This window comes from Amphibalanus amphitrite, unplaced genomic scaffold, assembly GCF_019059575.1.
Source record: "Amphibalanus amphitrite isolate SeventyFive unplaced genomic scaffold, NRLGWU_Aamphi_draft 000197F_arrow, whole genome shotgun sequence".
Lineage (NCBI taxonomy): Eukaryota > Metazoa > Arthropoda > Thecostraca > Balanomorpha > Balanidae > Amphibalanus > Amphibalanus amphitrite.
Genome location: NW_024881692.1, coordinates 368908 through 390369, shown reverse-complemented (window position 1 = coordinate 390369; position 21462 = coordinate 368908). Strand labels below are relative to the sequence as shown.

General features: G+C 47.8%; 2 protein-coding genes across 9 annotated transcripts; one reads left to right on the top strand and one right to left on the bottom strand.

The window, feature by feature from the left end:
- Window positions 1-738: 738 nt before the first annotated feature.
- Window positions 739-21386, bottom strand: LOC122384732 (meiosis 1 arrest protein-like). 3 transcript variants are annotated; one of them, XM_043372429.1, is made up of 11 exons: window positions 21003-21386; window positions 20487-20659; window positions 20096-20198; window positions 14128-14247; window positions 13589-13735; window positions 4625-4808; window positions 3082-3224; window positions 2431-2542; window positions 2022-2143; window positions 1630-1773; window positions 739-1319 (listed from the first exon to the last, which is right to left on the bottom strand). In XM_043372429.1, the coding sequence occupies exons 1-11, from the start codon at window positions 21105-21107 to the stop codon at window positions 1095-1097; spliced, it is 1578 nt and encodes a 525-aa protein (XP_043228364.1). In that variant the 5' UTR covers window positions 21108-21386; the 3' UTR covers window positions 739-1094. The 3 variants fall into 3 exon arrangements, 2 of the variants coding, with proteins under 2 accessions (XP_043228364.1, XP_043228365.1); XR_006257084.1 differs by lacking the exon at window positions 2022-2143 and having other exon boundaries at window positions 21003-21378; XM_043372430.1 differs by lacking the exon at window positions 20487-20659 and having other exon boundaries at window positions 21003-21367.
- On the top strand, window positions 13807-20060 carry LOC122384734 (PAXIP1-associated glutamate-rich protein 1-like). Of its 6 annotated transcripts, none has more exons than XM_043372432.1 (3): window positions 13807-13893; window positions 14143-14273; window positions 18975-20060. In XM_043372432.1, exon 3 carries the CDS (start codon window positions 19042-19044, stop codon window positions 19489-19491), a length of 450 nt encoding a protein of 149 aa, XP_043228367.1. In that variant the 5' UTR covers window positions 13807-13893; window positions 14143-14273; window positions 18975-19041; the 3' UTR covers window positions 19492-20060. The 6 variants fall into 6 exon arrangements, with proteins under 6 accessions (XP_043228367.1, XP_043228371.1, XP_043228366.1 ...); XM_043372433.1 differs by lacking the exons at window positions 13807-13893; window positions 14143-14273 and adding exons at window positions 17858-17868; window positions 18279-18371; XM_043372436.1 differs by lacking the exons at window positions 13807-13893; window positions 14143-14273 and adding an exon at window positions 14520-14566.
- Window positions 21387-21462: the final 76 nt, after the last annotated feature.

Genomic DNA, 21462 nt, shown 5'->3' with positions numbered 1-21462 from the left:
CATGTCCGCCGGTCCGCCCTCTCTCTCTCTCCTCACAAAATACAAACCAAAACAAAAAATCAAAACACGAGTACGACAGGGAAGGATAGGAGAAAAATCCGAAACAGCAGTGTCAAAATGATATTGTATTTTGGGTATTTTGCAGGACTTGATTGAAAATCTCGTGGGCGATAAAAGATTGGAGGGATTTTGATGCTAAGCTCCCGGCTCTCGGAAATCGCCTGAGAATTGTGAGATTATTTTGTGATCATAGAGACAAATATGGTATGGTCGCAAGGATCGCGAACTTACCCGCTCCCTCGCCCCCGGACATCCTCCTTATTCTTAGAAAAACTAAGAAAATAATTATTTAGATGTGTAATGTAAAAATCAGGAATGCCATGAAAGTTCTTAGTTTTGCAACGGCTCGACCGGCAAATGCTCAGTTTCAATTTGCTTCGTGTGCCTGTCTGTTCTGTGTGGTGTGAACTGTGAACAGGGACAAATGATATGAGTCTCTGAAAAGGATATAAACTGCCTCGTCTGGGGTCTGGCACTACCCCGGAATGAAATGTCCTTAGAAACAGACTGAGACAGCCCATGTCAGGGTGTCTGTGCTGACTGCAGCTGCAGCTATCGGGGCTCGGGAGACCGGAGCTCTCGGGGGACGACCGCGGGGGAATGGCGTTAGACGGGCAGCCAGTCGCCGCATGCACGTTCGGGTTTGGGGCATTTTAGCTGAATCGGCAAACACACCACTTCACTAAAATATCGCCTGTATTGGATATGTGCTTCCAACTACCAGCATATTCATCAGCAACGGAAGCCTAAATGGCGTTCAAAGTAACGAATAGCAATGCGTCTGAATTATCGAACAATAATATAACACAATGTGTCTTGCACAGGCCAAGTGGCCTTTTGAATGCTCTTACATCGTAATAAAGAACAAATTTGCCACGAAAATACGACTCGACGATATCACTTATCAGTGGAAAAAAAATACTACGCCACAAAGTACAAACAAACTCGAGAAACGGCACCTGAAAATGTCACAGCCGTATATAATGGCGCTCAGACACTACACTATCACATTGGTCGAGCTAGCTACCAGGTTTTTACTGACCGGTCTCCGCCCAGTCCTCTTTCCAGAAGAGCGGCCGCCCCCTGCCGGATCCTCCCCGCGCCCCACCTCGACCAACTCTACCCCCAGCCCTGGATCCGGCTCTGGCTCCTGCTGTAGTCCCGCCCCTAGCCCCGGCTCGGCCGCCGCGGGACGGGCCGGCTGAGCTAGCAGTAGAAGAGGGAGGCTGGCCTGGCCTGGCGCTCTCAGGTCCAGGTGCCTGAGGGTGGAGATGAGGACAGGGGTTAGTCAGTGATTAGGTGGTTAGAGGGCACGTGCAGCGGCAAAAATAGGACTGATATTACTACTGACTAAAGTAATTACTGCTGAAATCGTTCCATGAAAAACATCAGGTTACCGACAGCTGTAAACCACATTCAAATCTTGCAAATGCACAGATACAGTAAAACGGTAATTTTGCGTTTCTAAGCTTCTGGTGGTTAGCCTTTAAGACCTGACCCAGCCCATCGTCCTGAACTAGCCCCCACTAGCACCACCTGACCAGCCCCCGTGACCTGCCCCGCCCTGACCTGCGTGTTGGCCGCTCCGTGCGGCGCAGACGGCTTCTGAGACAGTGCGGCCAGCGCCTCGCTGAGACCACAGGGAACCTCTAGCGGGTTATACTCGACCCGTCGGGACAGACCGGCCAGCCGGCGGCGGACTTCAGCCGTCACCTGGGTAAAGAACAGACGATTGTCGTCAGCGTCTCATGTTACACAAAACACACTCAATTGATGGATGTTTCTGAATTCGAATCGCCTTTGATACTGAACCACCGAGGCCGGTTTGCCTTGGGCTTGCCTACCGGGGTCTGTTTAAGTACATACGTAGTCGTCAGATAGTGACTTCGCTTTTGAGTCCCAAACTGTCTCTAATTCCCTCATTATTATATGCATTATGACTCCCTCTCCGGTCTACCCACCTGCTGCGGTACGGGCTCATCTGCGCAGTACGGCGGAGGGCCGCCAGGCGGCAGCACCAGTTCGGCAGGGACCAGGGAACACAGCAGCAGCGTTCCACCGTCTCCCTCCGGTGCAGAGGACGCTGAGGATCAGGGAAGAGCAGGACACACGGACAGTAAAGCCAAGGCTCAGCGGGGACAGGGTCAGGCTAGCTCAGAGCACAGGGCAGGACACGGGCAGGGCATGGGGCAGATATGGGAAAGAAAAGCCTCCACTAGCTACTATTCAACTTGGAGTACCGTCACACATTCAGTCTGCTTGGTATTATGATGAAACTAACTCGACGACACCCTTAGCTACCCGGCGTCCAGGAATACTACGAGACGTCACCCCACTTCATAAATGAAGTCATGTCACTACTGCACCTACCCGGCATGACGGCGAAGCGTCCCGAGACGTCTGGCAGCGTTTTACCGCCAGCCAGCCGGGCTATGAGGACATCACCGCTGGCCAGCAGCTCCGAGCACAGACTACGCAGACTCTGAGGGGGGGGGGGGGGGGAATATCGTGTCAACTCACTAACACAGAAACACGTCACCAGTTAACAGCACAGGACGTCACCACTGGCCAGCAGCTCCGAGCATAGGCTGCGCAGGCTCTGAGGACAGGTACCGTCATTAGGTCACCAACAAGTGCACGTGATATCATCAGCTCACTAGTCTCAGCATATATACCGATAGGGCCACACTGCCGGTATTCCGTATTGCCAGCTCAATGAGCAGCTGAGACCCCGACGCGGAAACATGATGCCGCTGGTTTGAGGTGTGGTGAGATCATCTCAGATCATTGACCCATGTTCTTTACTCCTTGGTTTGTCGTCGGATCCTATGAGATCAGAGATTCAGCATATAACTACTTTCAGCGTGGGATCCAATGGATCCTAGATCCTAACTTACCGTTCGCTTCGAGATCCACTGAGATCATAGATCCATCATTCGAATCCATACACATGTCTGCCTAGTTATGAGCGTGCAGCTTTATGAACGTATGAATTGACGAACAGTTCTGACTGCAGCTGACCTGCGAGTTGGCGACCAGCTCGTCCCAGCTCTGTCGCACGCAGGCGGAGGCTCGCAGCAGCAGCGGCTCTCCGTGGATGGCTGACTGGCAGAGACCGGCGCGGGCCACTCGACCCGTCACCTCCAGATGGTACACCGCCACCGCTGAGGAAGAGAGGAGACCAATCAGCCACTGACAAGACAGAGACCGGCGCGGGCCACTCGACCCGTCACCTCCAGTTGGTACACCACTACCGCTGCTGGGGAAAAGGACAGACACATTTAGCCGCAGAGACCGGCGCGGGTCACTCGACCTGGTAAACCGCCGTCCGCCACCGCTGGGAGCAGAGACGTCACTCACTGAGACGGCTGTGAGGGCACTACTACGGTATGGTGACTTCATTGGATATATTATGTGAAAAGTAATATCCTATTCGAAACATTTCAAATGACTTCACCATTCAAAATTGTTCGATTAAATTTTTGACTCATAAGCTCAATTTAATGTGACAAATTAAAAAAAAAACATTTAAATGAAATACAATTAAGGGTTATCAGGCCTTTTTTGTACCTACTCGTGACTCGTAATCGGTCGTGATTGCAATCGGTTTCGATTGGCAGCAGGAATCGGTATCTCATGATTGAAGCAAACAGCGAGAAACGGCACAATCGATCACCAGTCGGCAGTCATTTAAATACGTTCAACTCTTATTCCGGTAACGGTTTATCCGTTAACAGATTTCATTCGCCGTACGCACCAACGCAAAAATTGCGGTTGTCCACGATGGTTCTGGCGGTCCAAGAATTTTACGAACATCGTCCGGCCGCGCCCCGATCCCTAGACCCACAGCCGCCATGATTGTTCGTACGGCCCGACCACCAAGCAAGGATAGACGGACACACAGGCACGGAGACGGCTACGTTCTGCCGTCTGGATTGGCACATTGGGGGCCAATCACGAGCGGCGCACGGCCGACGCGCGGCCCGACGGCCAATGTCGGCCGGCAGCCAGTAGCTGCGCATAACCCGCCCGGCGCCGTCCCATTGGCGGCCCCGGTCACGGCACGGGCGTGATTGGTGGTCGGCGGGCGCCGGGCGGCGACGGCTGTAGGACGGCCGATCGCCGCCGTGGGGCCGGGAGTCGGCTGGGTGAATGGGTGAGCGGTGGTGGGTGCGTTTCTCGAAGACGTGGGCGTTATGGTTTTGCCCAAATTTAACGGCATTCGAAGTGAGCATACCGCATAAATATCTGATTTGCGTTAACTGCTGTAAGCACGGGATTTAGAAGACTACTTACTGTAAGCACTTGGCTACCTTAAACGAACAGGCAATAACATACATTATTGCAGTTACCCAAATCAAAACTTTTACTGAATATGATCCCACTAAAAATAAGGGCAAATTGCTATCCTCTTTTCTTCCGATATGTCTGTCGTGTGACCGGAAACTGGCTGATGAGGAGACACATACCACCAATTTCACTAGGCACAATTATTATTTACTATTCAGCACTCTCATATCCAACCCCCCCCCCACCCCACAGTACCCCAGCAGCCCGTTCTTACCACCCCGGCCGCCGGCGTGCCATCCCGTCTTCTCAGGTGTCAGCAAAAGGCGGTGGGTGAAAGGAAGGCTCAGCGGCGACACTAGCGCCGCCTGCATGTCGCAGTGTAGCGACAGTGGCGCCTCCAGCGGCGGCAGCAGCAAACGTACGTGCTCGGTGGAGGTCGATTGTTCTAGCAACCATGACTGAAAACAGGCAAGCCAATAACACCGAAAGAAATAATTCAATATAAGAACCAAAAAATGTAATACACACCAAACCTTTCCATTTCCTCAAATAAGTATTTTCACAAGACAAAATAAATTGTTCTTTAGCGTAGAAGCAACGCAAGCGAAGCAAGATAAGGCACATCGTTACAGATGTCGCCACAGTCGCGAACTCGACCGCGGTGTCCTCATTCGGCCGGTCGGGGTTATGTGCAGCTATTGGCTGCCCAGCGAATGCCGGCCAACTCTGATGGTTTCTAATGGTGTCAAGGGGCCCAGGATACGGATACGGTCGGGGAGCCCCGACGCGTGGTGCGGACAGGGGCGCTCTTCCTTGGGGCGCTTGAAGCACTAGGGGCCATGGGGTAGGGGGTTTCTTTGAGGTTTTTTCTCAGGGGCGCCGCCACGGATTTTTGACTGGGGGGGACGGACTGACCGACTGAAAACCCACAAGTAGGCATTCTTACCGTGGCTTTTTTGGTCCGATGCATTCAAAGTTTAAAGCACATATGCCACTTTTACCATTGGGTTTTGAACTGAAATAACAGTTTTGTAGCCTGAGCTGAGACGAGAACAAATCAGGAGCTTTTATGGCTCAACGATCACCCTAGCCAAATATATCGGTATCGATTTTAGGTTTGAAGACTGAAGTCATTCCCATAATTACACTTTGTCATTCCCTTACCGAGGAATCCATTCCCTTACGGAAAAATGCCAGCCAATCAGCATTCAGCTGGTTTGAACTACGTAATCTGATTGGTCAATGGGTAATCAGCTTCCGCTGCAATATAGGTAAGGCCTCTACGAAAGACGGAAATTGGTTCTTATGTAAAAATAAATAAAAAAAACATTTTGCAAATATTCATTACCTATGTTATTTCCTGACCATTTTAAGCATAAAAACTCATAAACCTGTGGCAAAACAACTGGTTTGAGGAAAGTAGTTTAGGCATTTCCTTTAGGTAGGTAATGGCTGTAGACTGAATTCCCACCGAGTACCTACCTATATACACATCTATTGTCCGATTCAATTTTGGCATGGCAAAGCCTCTATAGTGCCTCATCAACAGGGTATAATTGCTGATGTATGCCACTAATCTGATCGGTAATGCATATTGCATAGGTAATGCATATTGCATACCCTCGTGGGGGAGGAGGCGTTGTATAGTTACAATCTCTCTGTCTGGGTTGTGCATGAATTGGCGCGAAGTGCCTCGAAAATTGGCAAAAATAAAACATCAGGCAAAACTGCTCTAAAATACGAATTTTGCAGCTGTTTAACAAGCTTGATACCAGAAAACCTTTAGTCAGGTCACCAAGTCAAGTAGTCAAGTCGCCTCAAAGTTTTGTGGCCCTGTCAGTGTCAACGGTATAGCTTATTTCCTAGAAGCTGAAAATTTAGTATAGTGTGACTGCAGAACTGTGGGGTCGGAGCCGGAATCAGTCGGAGTTGACAGTTTTGGCCAGAGTCGGAGACTCTTGAGTCGGAGTCTTCGAAATTGTTCAGATTTTGACTCCGAGGTCGGATTGGTTTAAAGTCATGCTCTTGGCTGGTTAGACGAAATATACTATGCCCGTTTTTGGCCAGTCGTGTTATACGACACACGTTGATCACGATATCAAAAATCGGCAGTTCCGCGATGACAGGTCGGATAAGAGCTGGAGATTTTGTTGGGCGAGGTGGCAGGGGTCAGACCAATGCATGTAGGCCCATACCCCACATACTGAATATCTAAACCTCCTGGACCCTCTCAGATTCGGCACCGTTCCATCGCTTCCATCCTCAGGACAGTCAAATCCTTCTCCTCCACGCTGCGATCCCCTGCTCCGGGCTGGACGGGCAACTCTATCCCATGCGGGAATGACTCCACTGGAGCTATAGTCCGTTGCCGGGTACAGTGAGTGCCAGTGGGCTACCTGTTCAATTGGTCGAGTTCAGCCCAAGTGGCTCACTGGGGTGGCTGCCCAGACCAATTTCTCCCACTAATTCTCTCATCCTTCCGGCTCTGAAATGGTCTCATTGGACCGAAGGGCCTAATCAAATTTCGAGTAGGAAAACAACCAGTAAAACGCCTTTTGGGGCGACCAACGGAGCGAGCGAGGGGGTGGGCCTTTCTCGTACGAAATTGCGAAGTAGTACCTCCAACCAACTTGTGCACTGCACCCTACTAACCGGTTTCTAACGATGTGCCAAATTTGAGCGCAATCGGCCTAGCCGTTCTCGAGATCTGTAAGCGGCACCCTGCACGTGCGCACGTGCAAAATGGGTCCCAACTGACTTTTGCACGGCACCCTAATAACCGGTCCCTAACCATGTGTCAACATTCAGCACAATCGGTTCAGCCGTTCTCGAGATCTGGAATCGACCCCTGCACGTGCGCACGTGCAGCAGCACCCCAACTGTGGCATATGGTCATGGATATGCATTGCCTGGTGGGTGCCTACCTACCTACATGCCAACTTTCAGCGCAATCGGCCCAGTATGTTACCGAGATACCTATTGCAATTGTTCAGGGGCGCCGCCACGGATTTTTGACTGGGGGGGACGGACTGACCGACTGAAAACCCACAAGTAGGCATTCTTACCGTGGCTTTTTTGGTCCGATGCATTCAAAGTTTAAAGCACATATGCCACTTTTACCATTGGGTTTTGAACTGAAATAACAGTTTTGTAGCCTGAGCTGAGACGAGAACAAATCAGGAGCTTTTATGGCTCAACGATCACCCTAGCCAAATATATCGGTATCGATTTTAGGTTTGAAGACTGAAGTCATTCCCATAATTACACTTTGTCATTCCCTTACCGAGGAATCCATTCCCTTACGGAAAAATGCCAGCCAATCAGCATTCAGCTGGTTTGAACTACGTAATCTGATTGGTCAATGGGTAATCAGCTTCCGCTGCAATATAGGTAAGGCCTCTACGAAAGACGGAAATTGGTTCTTATGTAAAAATAAATAAAAAAAACATTTTGCAAATATTCATTACCTATGTTATTTCCTGACCATTTTAAGCATAAAAACTCATAAACCTGTGGCAAAACAACTGGTTTGAGGAAAGTAGTTTAGGCATTTCCTTTAGGTAGGTAATGGCTGTAGACTGAATTCCCACCGAGTACCTACCTATATACACATCTATTGTCCGATTCAATTTTGGCATGGCAAAGCCTCTATAGTGCCTCATCAACAGGGTATAATTGCTGATGTATGCCACTAATCTGATCGGTAATGCATATTGCATAGGTAATGCATATTGCATACCCTCGTGGGGGAGGAGGCGTTGTATAGTTACAATCTCTCTGTCTGGGTTGTGCATGAATTGGCGCGAAGTGCCTCGAAAATTGGCAAAAATAAAACATCAGGCAAAACTGCTCTAAAATACGAATTTTGCAGCTGTTTAACAAGCTTGATACCAGAAAACCTTTAGTCAGGTCACCAAGTCAAGTAGTCAAGTCGCCTCAAAGTTTTGTGGCCCTGTCAGTGTCAACGGTATAGCTTATTTCCTAGAAGCTGAAAATTTAGTATAGTGTGACTGCAGAACTGTGGGGTCGGAGCCGGAATCAGTCGGAGTTGACAGTTTTGGCCAGAGTCGGAGACTCTTGAGTCGGAGTCTTCGAAATTGTTCAGATTTTGACTCCGAGGTCGGATTGGTTTAAAGTCATGCTCTTGGCTGGTTAGACGAAATATACTATGCCCGTTTTTGGCCAGTCGTGTTATACGACACACGTTGATCACGATATCAAAAATCGGCAGTTCCGCGATGACAGGTCGGATAAGAGCTGGAGATTTTGTTGGGCGAGGTGGCAGGGGTCAGACCAATGCATGTAGGCCCATACCCCACATACTGAATATCTAAACCTCCTGGACCCTCTCAGATTCGGCACCGTTCCATCGCTTCCATCCTCAGGACAGTCAAATCCTTCTCCTCCACGCTGCGATCCCCTGCTCCGGGCTGGACGGGCAACTCTATCCCATGCGGGAATGACTCCACTGGAGCTATAGTCCGTTGCCGGGTACAGTGAGTGCCAGTGGGCTACCTGTTCAATTGGTCGAGTTCAGCCCAAGTGGCTCACTGGGGTGGCTGCCCAGACCAATTTCTCCCACTAATTCTCTCATCCTTCCGGCTCTGAAATGGTCTCATTGGACCGAAGGGCCTAATCAAATTTCGAGTAGGAAAACAACCAGTAAAACGCCTTTTGGGGCGACCAACGGAGCGAGCGAGGGGGTGGGCCTTTCTCGTACGAAATTGCGAAGTAGTACCTCCAACCAACTTGTGCACTGCACCCTACTAACCGGTTTCTAACGATGTGCCAAATTTGAGCGCAATCGGCCTAGCCGTTCTCGAGATCTGTAAGCGGCACCCTGCACGTGCGCACGTGCAAAATGGGTCCCAACTGACTTTTGCACGGCACCCTAATAACCGGTCCCTAACCATGTGTCAACATTCAGCACAATCGGTTCAGCCGTTCTCGAGATCTGGAATCGACCCCTGCACGTGCGCACGTGCAGCAGCACCCCAACTGTGGCATATGGTCATGGATATGCATTGCCTGGTGGGTGCCTACCTACCTACATGCCAACTTTCAGCGCAATCGGCCCAGTATGTTACCGAGATACCTATTGCAATTGTTACCATGGGCGCCGCCACCGGGGGGGACGGGGGGGACGCGTCCCCCCACTCTCAGAATGGAAGGGGGACGTCCCCCCCAAACTCATTACGGAGCGAGCGAAGCGAGCGTAGTCTTTCGGGAAATTTCTGAGTACGAGCGGCCGGCCGGCTGTGGTCACGCTTTTGCGAGACTTAAGTCTCAGGAACCACTTGACTGATTTACATGCAGTAATTTTTGTAGGGTAGCTTCATTCCTTCTAACAAGTATTGAACTATTCTCGATGCATGTGGGTGACCCATTATGCACCCGCCACGTGAAAAACGAAGAGGTGTCAGTTTTGTAACAATTGCAATAGGTATCTCGGTAACATACTGGGCCGATTGCGCTGAAAGTTGGCATGTAGGTAGGTAGGCACCCACCAGGCAATGCATATCCATGACCATATGCCACAGTTGGGGTGCTGCTGCACGTGCGCACGTGCAGGGGTCGATTCCAGATCTCGAGAACGGCTGAACCGATTGTGCTGAATGTTGACACATGGTTAGGGACCGGTTATTAGGGTGCCGTGCAAAAGTCAGTTGGGACCCATTTTGCACGTGCGCACGTGCAGGGTGCCGCTTACAGATCTCGAGAACGGCTAGGCCGATTGCGCTCAAATTTGGCACATCGTTAGAAACCGGTTAGTAGGGTGCAGTGCACAAGTTGGTTGGAGGTACTACTTCGCAATTTCGTACGAGAAAGGCCCACCCCCTCGCTCGCTCCGTTGGTCGCCCCAAAAGGCGTTTTACTGGTTGTTTTCCTACTCGAAATTTGATTAGGCCCTTCGGTCCAATGAGACCATTTCAGAGCCGGAAGGATGAGAGAATTAGTGGGAGAAATTGGTCTGGGCAGCCACCCCAGTGAGCCACTTGGGCTGAACTCGACCAATTGAACAGGTAGCCCACTGGCACTCACTGTACCCGGCAACGGACTATAGCTCCAGTGGAGTCATTCCCGCATGGGATAGAGTTGCCCGTCCAGCCCGGAGCAGGGGATCGCAGCGTGGAGGAGAAGGATTTGACTGTCCTGAGGATGGAAGCGATGGAACGGTGCCGAATCTGAGAGGGTCCAGGAGGTTTAGATATTCAGTATGTGGGGTATGGGCCTACATGCATTGGTCTGACCCCTGCCACCTCGCCCAACAAAATCTCCAGCTCTTATCCGACCTGTCATCGCGGAACTGCCGATTTTTGATATCGTGATCAACGTGTGTCGTATAACACGACTGGCCAAAAACGGGCATAGTATATTTCGTCTAACCAGCCAAGAGCATGACTTTAAACCAATCCGACCTCGGAGTCAAAATCTGAACAATTTCGAAGACTCCGACTCAAGAGTCTCCGACTCTGGCCAAAACTGTCAACTCCGACTGATTCCGGCTCCGACCCCACAGTTCTGCAGTCACACTATACTAAATTTTCAGCTTCTAGGAAATAAGCTATACCGTTGACACTGACAGGGCCACAAAACTTTGAGGCGACTTGACTACTTGACTTGGTGACCTGACTAAAGGTTTTCTGGTATCAAGCTTGTTAAACAGCTGCAAAATTCGTATTTTAGAGCAGTTTTGCCTGATGTTTTATTTTTGCCAATTTTCGAGGCACTTCGCGCCAATTCATGCACAACCCAGACAGAGAGATTGTAACTATACAACGCCTCCTCCCCCACGAGGGTATGCAATATGCATTACCTATGCAATATGCATTACCGATCAGATTAGTGGCATACATCAGCAATTATACCCTGTTGATGAGGCACTATAGAGGCTTTGCCATGCCAAAATTGAATCGGACAATAGATGTGTATATAGGTAGGTACTCGGTGGGAATTCAGTCTACAGCCATTACCTACCTAAAGGAAATGCCTAAACTACTTTCCTCAAACCAGTTGTTTTGCCACAGGTTTATGAGTTTTTATGCTTAAAATGGTCAGGAAATAACATAGGTAATGAATATTTGCAAAATGTTTTTTTTTATTTATTTTTACATAAGAACCAATTTCCGTCTTTCGTAGAGGCCTTACCTATATTGCAGCGGAAGCTGATTACCCATTGACCAATCAGATTACGTAGTTCAAACCAGCTGAATGCTGATTGGCTGGCATTTTTCCGTAAGGGAATGGATTCCTCGGTAAGGGAATGACAAAGTGTAATTATGGGAATGACTTCAGTCTTCAAACCTAAAATCGATACCGATATATTTGGCTAGGGTGATCGTTGAGCCATAAAAGCTCCTGATTTGTTCTCGTCTCAGCTCAGGCTACAAAACTGTTATTTCAGTTCAAAACCCAATGGTAAAAGTGGCATATGTGCTTTAAACTTTGAATGCATCGGACCAAAAAAGCCACGGTAAGAATGCCTACTTGTGGGTTTTCAGTCGGTCAGTCCGTCCCCCCCAGTCAAAAATCCGTGGCGGCGCCCCTGATTGTTACAAAACTGACACCTCTTCGTTTTTCACGTGGCGGGTGCATAATGGGTCACCCACATGCATCGAGAATAGTTCAATACTTGTTAGAAGGAATGAAGCTACCCTACAAAAATTACTGCATGTAAATCAGTCAAGTGGTTCCTGAGACTTAAGTCTCGCAAAAGCGTGACCACAGCCGGCCGGCCGCTCGTACTCAGAAATTTCCCGAAAGACTACGCTCGCTTCGCTCGCTCCGTAATGAGTTTGGGGGGGACGTCCCCCTTCCATTCTGAGAGTGGGGGGGACGCGTCCCCCCCGTCCCCCCCGGTGGCGGCGCCCATGTTTTTTCTATACCGTTGGGGCCGAAGATTTAGACGAAATCCTCGCAAACTGTTATCGCGCACCGCGTTGTCCATCCACCAAGTCGGACTCGGACTCGGACTCGGAGTGTAATCGCCACGCCGATTGTGGATTGCTCTTGATCGTCAATACATACATACATACATACATACATACAAGTGACCCGACGTCCGACAAAGTTTTCCTAGAGTTGAGCGACCGCGTCTCGCGATCGGGACCGGGTAGATCGCCTGGCCATCTAGTTTTTTACCCAAATCTTAGGCGCCGGTTTAGTAAGGAGGGTGAGATGTACTTGTAGGCACTGATATCTCAGTACAATGCTAAATTTTCCAACGCACAAATCACAAGTTACAGCGAAACAGCTAAAGGCAGTGCTATGTGCAGCTACTGGCTTCCCAGCGATACCCGGCCAACTCTGATGGTTTCTAATGGTCTTGAGAGGTCGCCCGCCGTCCCAGAGCGGAATACCACTGACCGACCGACCGTCCACCAGTCGCCACCGACACGCCTACGGTCCGCGGATCCCGGGCGCCGCGCTGTGAGTGTGAGTATAGGGACGGGACCGGCGGTCGGGTGGCGTTGAGGTGAGTTCCCCGGGTATGTGTGTGAATGGGGGGAGGGGTATTTTAGGAGGTTAAACTCAGGCTTCGGTAGGATTGTGATTGCAGGATTGCAAAATCCTGATTGCATTCCTTTTTGGTGGATTGCACCTGGATTTGAAATCCATTCCAAAAAATAGGATTTGATTGCGGATTGGATTGCATCATACTTCCAATTTTTGCAATCCAATCCGGATTGTGTTTGATTAGTGCTTTGAAATGGTTTGTTGCGATTGAAAATTATGAAATCGGCTTCATCGGCCTAATGTAATTTGCTATCAAGGGCTTTACATCGAAACTGGAAATAATTCAAACGCTTTTAATTTAAAGGCTCAAAATAATATACGCTGATGAACTTCATAGGAAGGGCAAAATTACGTATTTGAGGGCGAGTTTTAAAAATATAAAACACTGGTTGGGTAGAGGTTTAAATGTGCCGGGGTGTTTGAGGCAAAAAATATTTCCCATAAAATACCTGTGCCTTAGATAGGAATTACTCGCAAGACTAGGTACTAGAAATGGGTGATTTGGGGATGGAGGCACGGCCCTATGCCCCCCTCCCTCCCCCAGATCCACTAGTGCACATAATGATACAACAGGATTGCAAAAAAGGATTGCCGATTTGATCACAATCCAAGTGAAAAAAGGGGATTGCGGGTTGGAATGCAATCCACTTCGGCACTAGGAATGTGGATTGGGAATGCAATCCTTTCAAAAAGGATTTTACCGATGCCTGGTTAAACTGACCTGAAAGTGTCGGTCGAAGGGCGCCGAGTCGCCGGCCGTGGTCCGCAGCACCTCCAGCGGCACGGCCTCGACGTCTCCGTCAGCGTCCATGTCCTCGCACCACTCGGCCTCCTGGGTGGCCTCGTTCGGACCCACCACCTCAAACACCTGCAGGGGGAATAAATAACCACAGTCCACAACGCGGATGATATAATAAACAATTCGGTCCGGCAGTATGACTACGATGAAGATCGCGGGACGAGCCGGAAGGCCAAAGGAACGTATCGATTGAGCTGCAGAGTCTGCAATCAGCATTGGGCTTACGGGTGAGTAGTGTCCCCGTGTGACCCGAGCTACCTGTCTGAGCATCGTACCCCATGGGCCGACCCCAGTGGCGGTAACTACTAAACACTACTATACACCACTGGAGGCCCTACAAAAACTGACATGGCGTAGATTGCTGTTGGTTCAGACTTCAGAGGTACTAACGGTTCGGCCGGTTGTGTCGCTAGACGTTAGCAACACTTTGAATTGTGGGACCGGCTGGGCTGTCGGCTAACCTGTATCTTCTGCAGGCCAGTGGCGGCTGCCGCGGCGGCACGGCTCCAGCGGCGCAGCCGTCCGATGACCTCGGGGTCAGAGGTCAGCACCGTCAGCTGCAGCCGGCCGCTGGTCTGTGCCTGCGGCGACCGACGGGACAAAACGGGTCAGCTCATCCTCTCGATCCCCGGACAAAAAAAAAACGGACATGCGACTATGATCTGTCTGACTTCCGTATCAGTTGAGCAACCTAACCCAACGACATAACAACCTTAGATTTAAATTTTAATAGCATAATAAAATTGTGCTTTTGAAAATAACAAATGTGTTCAGCTTCGTGGCGTCACATGTTTCATGACGTCATTTTCAGAAGCATTGTATCCTTGTCCTTTGGAATTTCAGCATCCTTGTTTGTTTTGATATATTTGCGCCATTTCCGACGCGCTGCTATTTTACCGCGTATGGTAGAACTTGGGTTATAATTTCCCCGAATAATCAATAATTCACATCATATTGGCTTTAGGTTAGCATACAAAATTAATGCCATTTAATGTTCTCATATTTTTCAGGACATTTCAATTACAATGACAGGGAGTGTTGCTCGTTTTCAGAGTGCTAACGTTCCACAACAGTTGGTGACATACCAGGGAAATAAGCTAAAATTAGAGCGCTCTATTTATTGCTCCTGCCCCATGTTGAAGAGATACCCCTAAAAGCGTGATCTTTTATCGACCCTTACGCAGCAAGGCAGCACTTCTCAGACCGGTGGATGGTATCAATAGAAAGAGAATGCGTCAACGATTAACATGAATTAATTAAAATAACATTAAAATGTTAATTAAGCGTGAAAATTAGTCCCAAACATAAGCTTATTATTGCTCCTACCTCGGCGATGGCGCTCCCCGCAGTCAGCGGAGAAGCTAAAATAAAAGCCACCATCCTCCTCCGTAAGTCAATTTTAGAGCGGCGGAGTGGGCCGATGCGGGGCCACCAAACTGAGATAAGACGTGGCTAGCAATTGCAAACCGCCATAGAAATCAATATCTTTAGACGTACAATATGGGATGATTACTCTGAAGCTGGAGTGAAAGCATGAGTAGATTGCAAGAAACGAAATGCATTGATTGGTTGAATTATGCACAATAGGCACAGCTCAATAGATGAAGCCATTTCTATGATGTTGACATTTGACATAACCCTTCCTCTCCTCACCTATGACCTAAGTACATTGGCAGTTGCCGGCATAGTTTTTTTTTTTTAGCACGAATGTAATTCGCCATCGGACCGCAATGCATGTTGCTAGGCTGCTACAAGTACAACGAACATACGAATACTGCCTTCATTTGTAGACGTTTGTTTTAAGGCGGTCTTCGACGTACAAGGGGGCATACCTGTCGACAACTTGAGTTTATCCGAATTTCAAAAACTCCCAGAATTTCAATTCCTTATGCACTGTTGTAGGTACAGCTATGTTCACAAGTTTTCGTTTCCTCCTGTTCTAAAAAGGATGATATTTGTCGACTACGTGTGTCGCTGATAGGAGGGTGCGTTTAATAATTAGGCCCAACGCTTTCTGCATCCGCGAGTACCTTCAAAAGGGAACAACAGTTTCCATTTATTACACTATGGGACATGTGACAAAATGACCACTGGAACACGCATGAAACGGAGCTCATATTCCTAAAATGTCTACAATCACATCTTTTCTGACACTATTAGCAAATACCGTCTCAAGTTAGGTGGTTGACAGACAGTCAATGGAGATCTGAGGAGACTGAGTGATGCCAATTCACCACTTAACTGATAATGAAGGCCGAGGGGAGTGAAACATGCAACATGCACAACTGACAACTTGACAAGTGACAAAACACTACCACTATTGCGCAGTGCACAACAAATTACAGCAGCCAGCCCAAAAAATGCTTTTGGTGGCTAATTGCAAAACAAGTCACTAATAAATGTCTTAGTTGCAGCTGAACACTGCACAATGATCACGCTGTTCACGCATTGAGTGAGATGCCACAGAAGGTTTGAATCACACTTTGGTACAACTGCAAATCTGAATTGTTGTCATGAGGTTCATGCCTCCATGATCACAGCATTTTGGTTGTGGTTGGCATAACACTTGTAGTCTGCAGCGTTCCACATGAACTGCAAACACCTCATCTGGTGGTCTTCATGTTGCTCAACTTCTTCAGGAGGCAAATGTCGACCACCCAGCGGAAGCATGGTCCTGCAGAAAAGAAAGGTAATGCATAAGGTACAAACATTATCTGCTGAAACAGCCCCTCTTGTTGGCTGTTAAACATAACATAACATGTATTCCATGTATATTACATTTGTTGAAGTAAAATACTGCCGGCTATTTCAAAACCAGAAAATGAAATTATATTGTGGCATAATTCAAATGCTCAGCTATTAGTATCAAATAATAAATCAATTTAAAGTTTGGCATATTCTATAAAACATTCATAGAATATTCTACTTCACGTCACAAGGACTCACAATCTTTCTGTTGGGTGTTTGATGCATTAACTAAGTTTGTCTTAGGTTTTATTATTGCAAAAAGTTCATATTGCATTTTTTTGTATCAAAATACTGCCAGCAATAACAAAACAAGAACATGAAATGTCAATGAGCCAGCCGCCTTTCCTAAAAATGGGTTACTTTGAAAAGAATTTTAGTTTCTTTTAAGGAAAAGGAGGAATGATTATCAGGTAATTATCAGAAAACCACTCAACCAGCAAGTGGCTGGTTGGTTTCACAGCAAACATCAAGCCAAAACATATGCTTACATTTATCTTACAATTGAGCCATTTGACTACTACAAGGATATGTGAGCAAAATAAGAATCTTATTATCCAATGTTGACTTCCTTGCAAAGTTTATGCCTTATTTTATGAAAATGTGTCACTAGAATATGATATTTATCATCAATTATTATTAAATTTACGATTTATTTCGATGGAAACGCACATCTAGTCCCGCGCCATTTTCGTCGACGATGAATATGATCGTGTTTCATGAAGAGATAAGGGGTTTCAATGGTCTTTCAAAGCAATAATTTGATGCAAAAATTGGTAGGAAATAATATAAAGCTGGTTCCAATGGCCATCAACCATTTAAAACACCGAAAATACTCACAACTACGTCCCGACGACCACCCAGCACCGCGCACGCGTGGCGCACGCCACACTACTGGCAAAATGCCAAAACTGCTGTCACAGCAGAAATGATTTTTTTTCTCGATTTCAATTGTGGAATTATTTATTAAACAGAAGATGATCTTTCCGAAAAACCGACTGATTTCATACACAGATGCATGGAAAATAAAAAAATCCCGGTAAGTTTATTTGTATTGTTTTGCCGATTTTGACATGCTCCTAGTTTGCAGCCATAATTCGATATGTTCTACAGGGAGTTCAGAATTATTTCAGGACCAATCTTTTCCTCGTTCATTTTTCCGTCGATCATGAAATTTTTAAAGCGGAACAATTAGTTTCCAGGCGGTCCGAGCGGTTTTCGTGAGAAGGGTGCAAAAATCGGCGTCATTTTTAGAGCCTCGACACTAGCTCAACACAGGGCCCTATGGGAGACGGTGAAGTAGCGGGAGCAATAAATAGAGCGCTCTAATATTAGCTTATTTCCCTGGTGTGTCACCGACTGACAACTGAACATTATTGAGGACCATCATTTAGGCTTAGTGTGTGTAATTAATTTGTGCTGCAATAAATTTTGACATTATGATAGATTTCAGACATGTAGGAGACATTTCCAAATGAAGCTGTATTATATCAGATGCCAGTCATAAGTCAGAACGGTCAAAACTACCCGAGGACTGGAAACACCGAGCAGGAGAGGCTTTGTTGGCTTTGGCTATTAGTTTAAGTATTGCTTAATGCATTAGTTGATTTACTGGAAATTGTTCAGAGACAACCACCACTAGTGTTAAATCTCCATTTTTATTTACACTGCCTAAGACATAATTCTTGACCTTAAGTCAAAATGATCATTATGTGTGAGTGCTCTTCAGTCCTCTGTGACCACCACTGGTGGTAGGTAGTCAGGAAATATGCTGCATGCATCTTGGAAATATTCTCATTTTTCAAAATTAAGTTTGTAAGAAATATCACCTGCATGAATGCTCCTGAGTCCTGTTCATATTCCCCAGTGCCTAGGTTTCATTTTTCTCTTCACTGTTCTATATGTGCCTACATTCCTATACATTTTTATAATCTGTGGCCACTTCAGCTTCAGAGCATAAGTGAGTTCTAAAAGATCCATCCATGGTCTGAAGGAGGTCCAGTTGCCTCAGTTTTTCATTCTATGTGCTCAGTGCCGCAATAGTGATATTGTTGCTGACATGTTCTGTCCTCTGTTATCATGTCTACCTATATTGTGGAGCCATCACTTAGAAAGGTTCCTTTTGGAAATGGCAGATAAATGCATGTCTATGACTGGTTTACATCCTTAGCTGCGTTGATCTTACTTTTGATCAAATGGTTCAGAAAATCTTGAACATGTTTGTAGACTAGTGTTTGCCTAGTCAGAACAGAAGAGAACAATGATGCGACACCACGATGTTTTGATATAAAGGAATTGTGAACGTAAACCTGGATTTTAACAAAGAATAGACTTTCAGTTTTTAGTATTCTTTGCAGTGTTCCAATACAGCTGACATCACATCACTTCAAATGTACCTTCCAAGTTCCAATGTCATACATTGAAGCTTTCAATTGAAATGAATAATTCTTGTTCAAAGTGATTATCCAAGAACAACCTGAAAGCAGATAGTATTTATCTTACAAACAAGATAGCTGCTATATTTGGCTGACATTGCACCCTGTCTGCGTCTGTTGCCGACCAGGTGATTTCTCGCCACCTGGGACTCCTCGACTGAAGCATCTCTCCAGCCACCTCCCTGTGTCTCCGCCATGAGCACCTCTGAGCCGGCGACCACAGCCGAGTGGTCGATCGAGTGCTCGGACGACGAGCGGTTCGCCGACTGGACGGTGGAGGAGGGTGAGCCTGTGCCGCCTCTGGACGCCGTGCAGACCCTGTACTCGGCCGTGGAGAGCGGCGAGCCTCCCGAGCTGGTCTGGCGCTGTCTGGGGCGCCGGCAGATGGACGCCGAACAGCCCTCAGAGGACGAGGACGAACCGGTACAGCTGCCCGATATGTCAGACTTTGACTTCGGTGCGGATGATGTGTCGCAGCCAGTGAAAACGCCGCGTCGTCAGCCGGGGGCCGCGCCCAGAGGTAGCGCCAAGAAGAAGTCCACGAGTCTGGATAAAATTCTCAAGAGCATGAAGCGGACCCGGGAGCTCGAGGCGCGGGAAGCGAGCGAGGCAAACGCAGCCAACAGCAAGGAGAAAGCAGGATGATGCTAAGGACCGTGTTTGAAGTGCTTAATCGCGTGATATTAATCTAATTGACAAACTGACAACAGTGACAGCGTGGAACAATTTTTGTGACAGAAAACATTTTAAACTATCCATGAGAACACTGTGAAACTGTGCATTGTGTCGAATATCAGACGTCTGTGACTAGGACGCTCGTCATAATTGCTGCATAGTGTATACATTGGTGATACACCTCGGGAGAAAGCATGGTGCGTGGCGCGTTCCGTCATATTCATATTCATATGGGTGTTTTTCTGATTGGACATGGTCCTTACACATCATTTTCATTTTTCTTTTGTAAGCATTTCTCCATCTTTTATATGCAAAGTTACGTGTACGAGATGTATGTTTCATACGTTCCCTGTTGCGTTAGTGTGAGCATTGCTATGGTTAATGATGCCTTGCTCTGCGGTGACCTGAAGCCTGATGACAGTAATCTATCACGCTTAATTGCAAAGGTTTGAAAGAAAATCAATTACAATTAAACCCTTTACGTTGCACTTCTCGCGATCTGTGCATAGATACAAATACATTTCGTTTTACCGTAACATTACACAATGGAAGAGAGCTGGTTTGGTGTGCGCACCTGTTTAGAGCAGAAGTCGTCAAATTCTGTGTTGACTATATCCAGGGCGAATTCCAGCCGACCCGTGCCATCATCGTCAGTTGAGACTGCCCCTGGATCCAGGCTGAAAGATCGAACACAGTAATTAGTGCTGTCCCAATTTTGATACCATGGGGCATGGATGAGTGACTGCCTTTAATCCCGCTTTCATCCATGCTGGGGCCGTAAAATGGTACCGATTGAAGCTTGCGGGAATCCCCCTTCCTCCTAGAGCCGTTCAGATACCGCCTGACTGCTAGTGCTAACTACCATATTTAGCAGATCGACCGTGCTGGCAGCTGCTGCTCGCTTAGAATTGTTCAGATACCGACTACGGGTGATCTCCGTATAACAGCGCCCCGGGCGAACTGACCGTGCCCTGTCGACGAGCTGAGCGACCGCTGTGCCGAGCCGGTCCAGCCGACCCCGCGGCTCCTGCATCTGCCAGCAGATGGTCGGGGCGCGACCCAGAGCCAGCAGACCCAGTGCCGGCACGCGCGCCGCGCCGCGAACCGACGCGGCCAGAGTCACCGAGCGCAGCAGACTCTGAGGAGGCGGCAGAGGATGAGGATAAGAACAGCGTGCCTGATGACAAATGTAGGACTTGGATGGCACGGTGATAAGCGGACATCTCATGCATGGTGGAAAGGTATCAGGGAAGGGGGAGGGGTTCATCAAGACTCCAAACTCTGGTCCAGGCAAGACCCGCTATGCGTCATTTGACCACGAAGACGGCGGGACCGGACGGGCCGATGTCTGAGAGCCGCTATTATCACGGCCATGCGGGACCATGAGTTTTGCCGATCGATTGATTCCAGTGATATGGCCAACAGGGGTACGGACGTGCAGGATAGATCTTGAAGGAAATTTATGACCCTTAGTCCCTTACCTTTGTAAACGTCTGAACTCCATGAATGGCTGACGACAAAGTATCCACGATGACCGCCTGACACATTTGGTCTTGAAAGGGGACCCTAGTTTCCTGTTTTTGCATGATCAGACTACAGTTTAATCCACTAATGAATAGGCTATGAAGTGCAGTGGACGTTTGTGTCCTGCCCCAGCCAAGCTTGAGCCTTGCTTGATGAGGTTAGAGAAGAGTGATTCGCCTTGCACCGTTGACCGTTCAGAAACAGGACCACTTTGGCTTCCAAGCAATGCATCAATGCAATTGTGCAACATTTGTTATTTTTATTTACAAATTACAGTGTCGTGCACGACAAGGGTGCACGATTTGTATAGGCTCAGTTTCCCAGTTTTATTTTGCTTGTTCGTTTTTAGTAGCGTTTCTGACGCAACAAGGACGAATTTGGCAAGTAATTACATCTTTTTGTTCCTATGTTTATTTG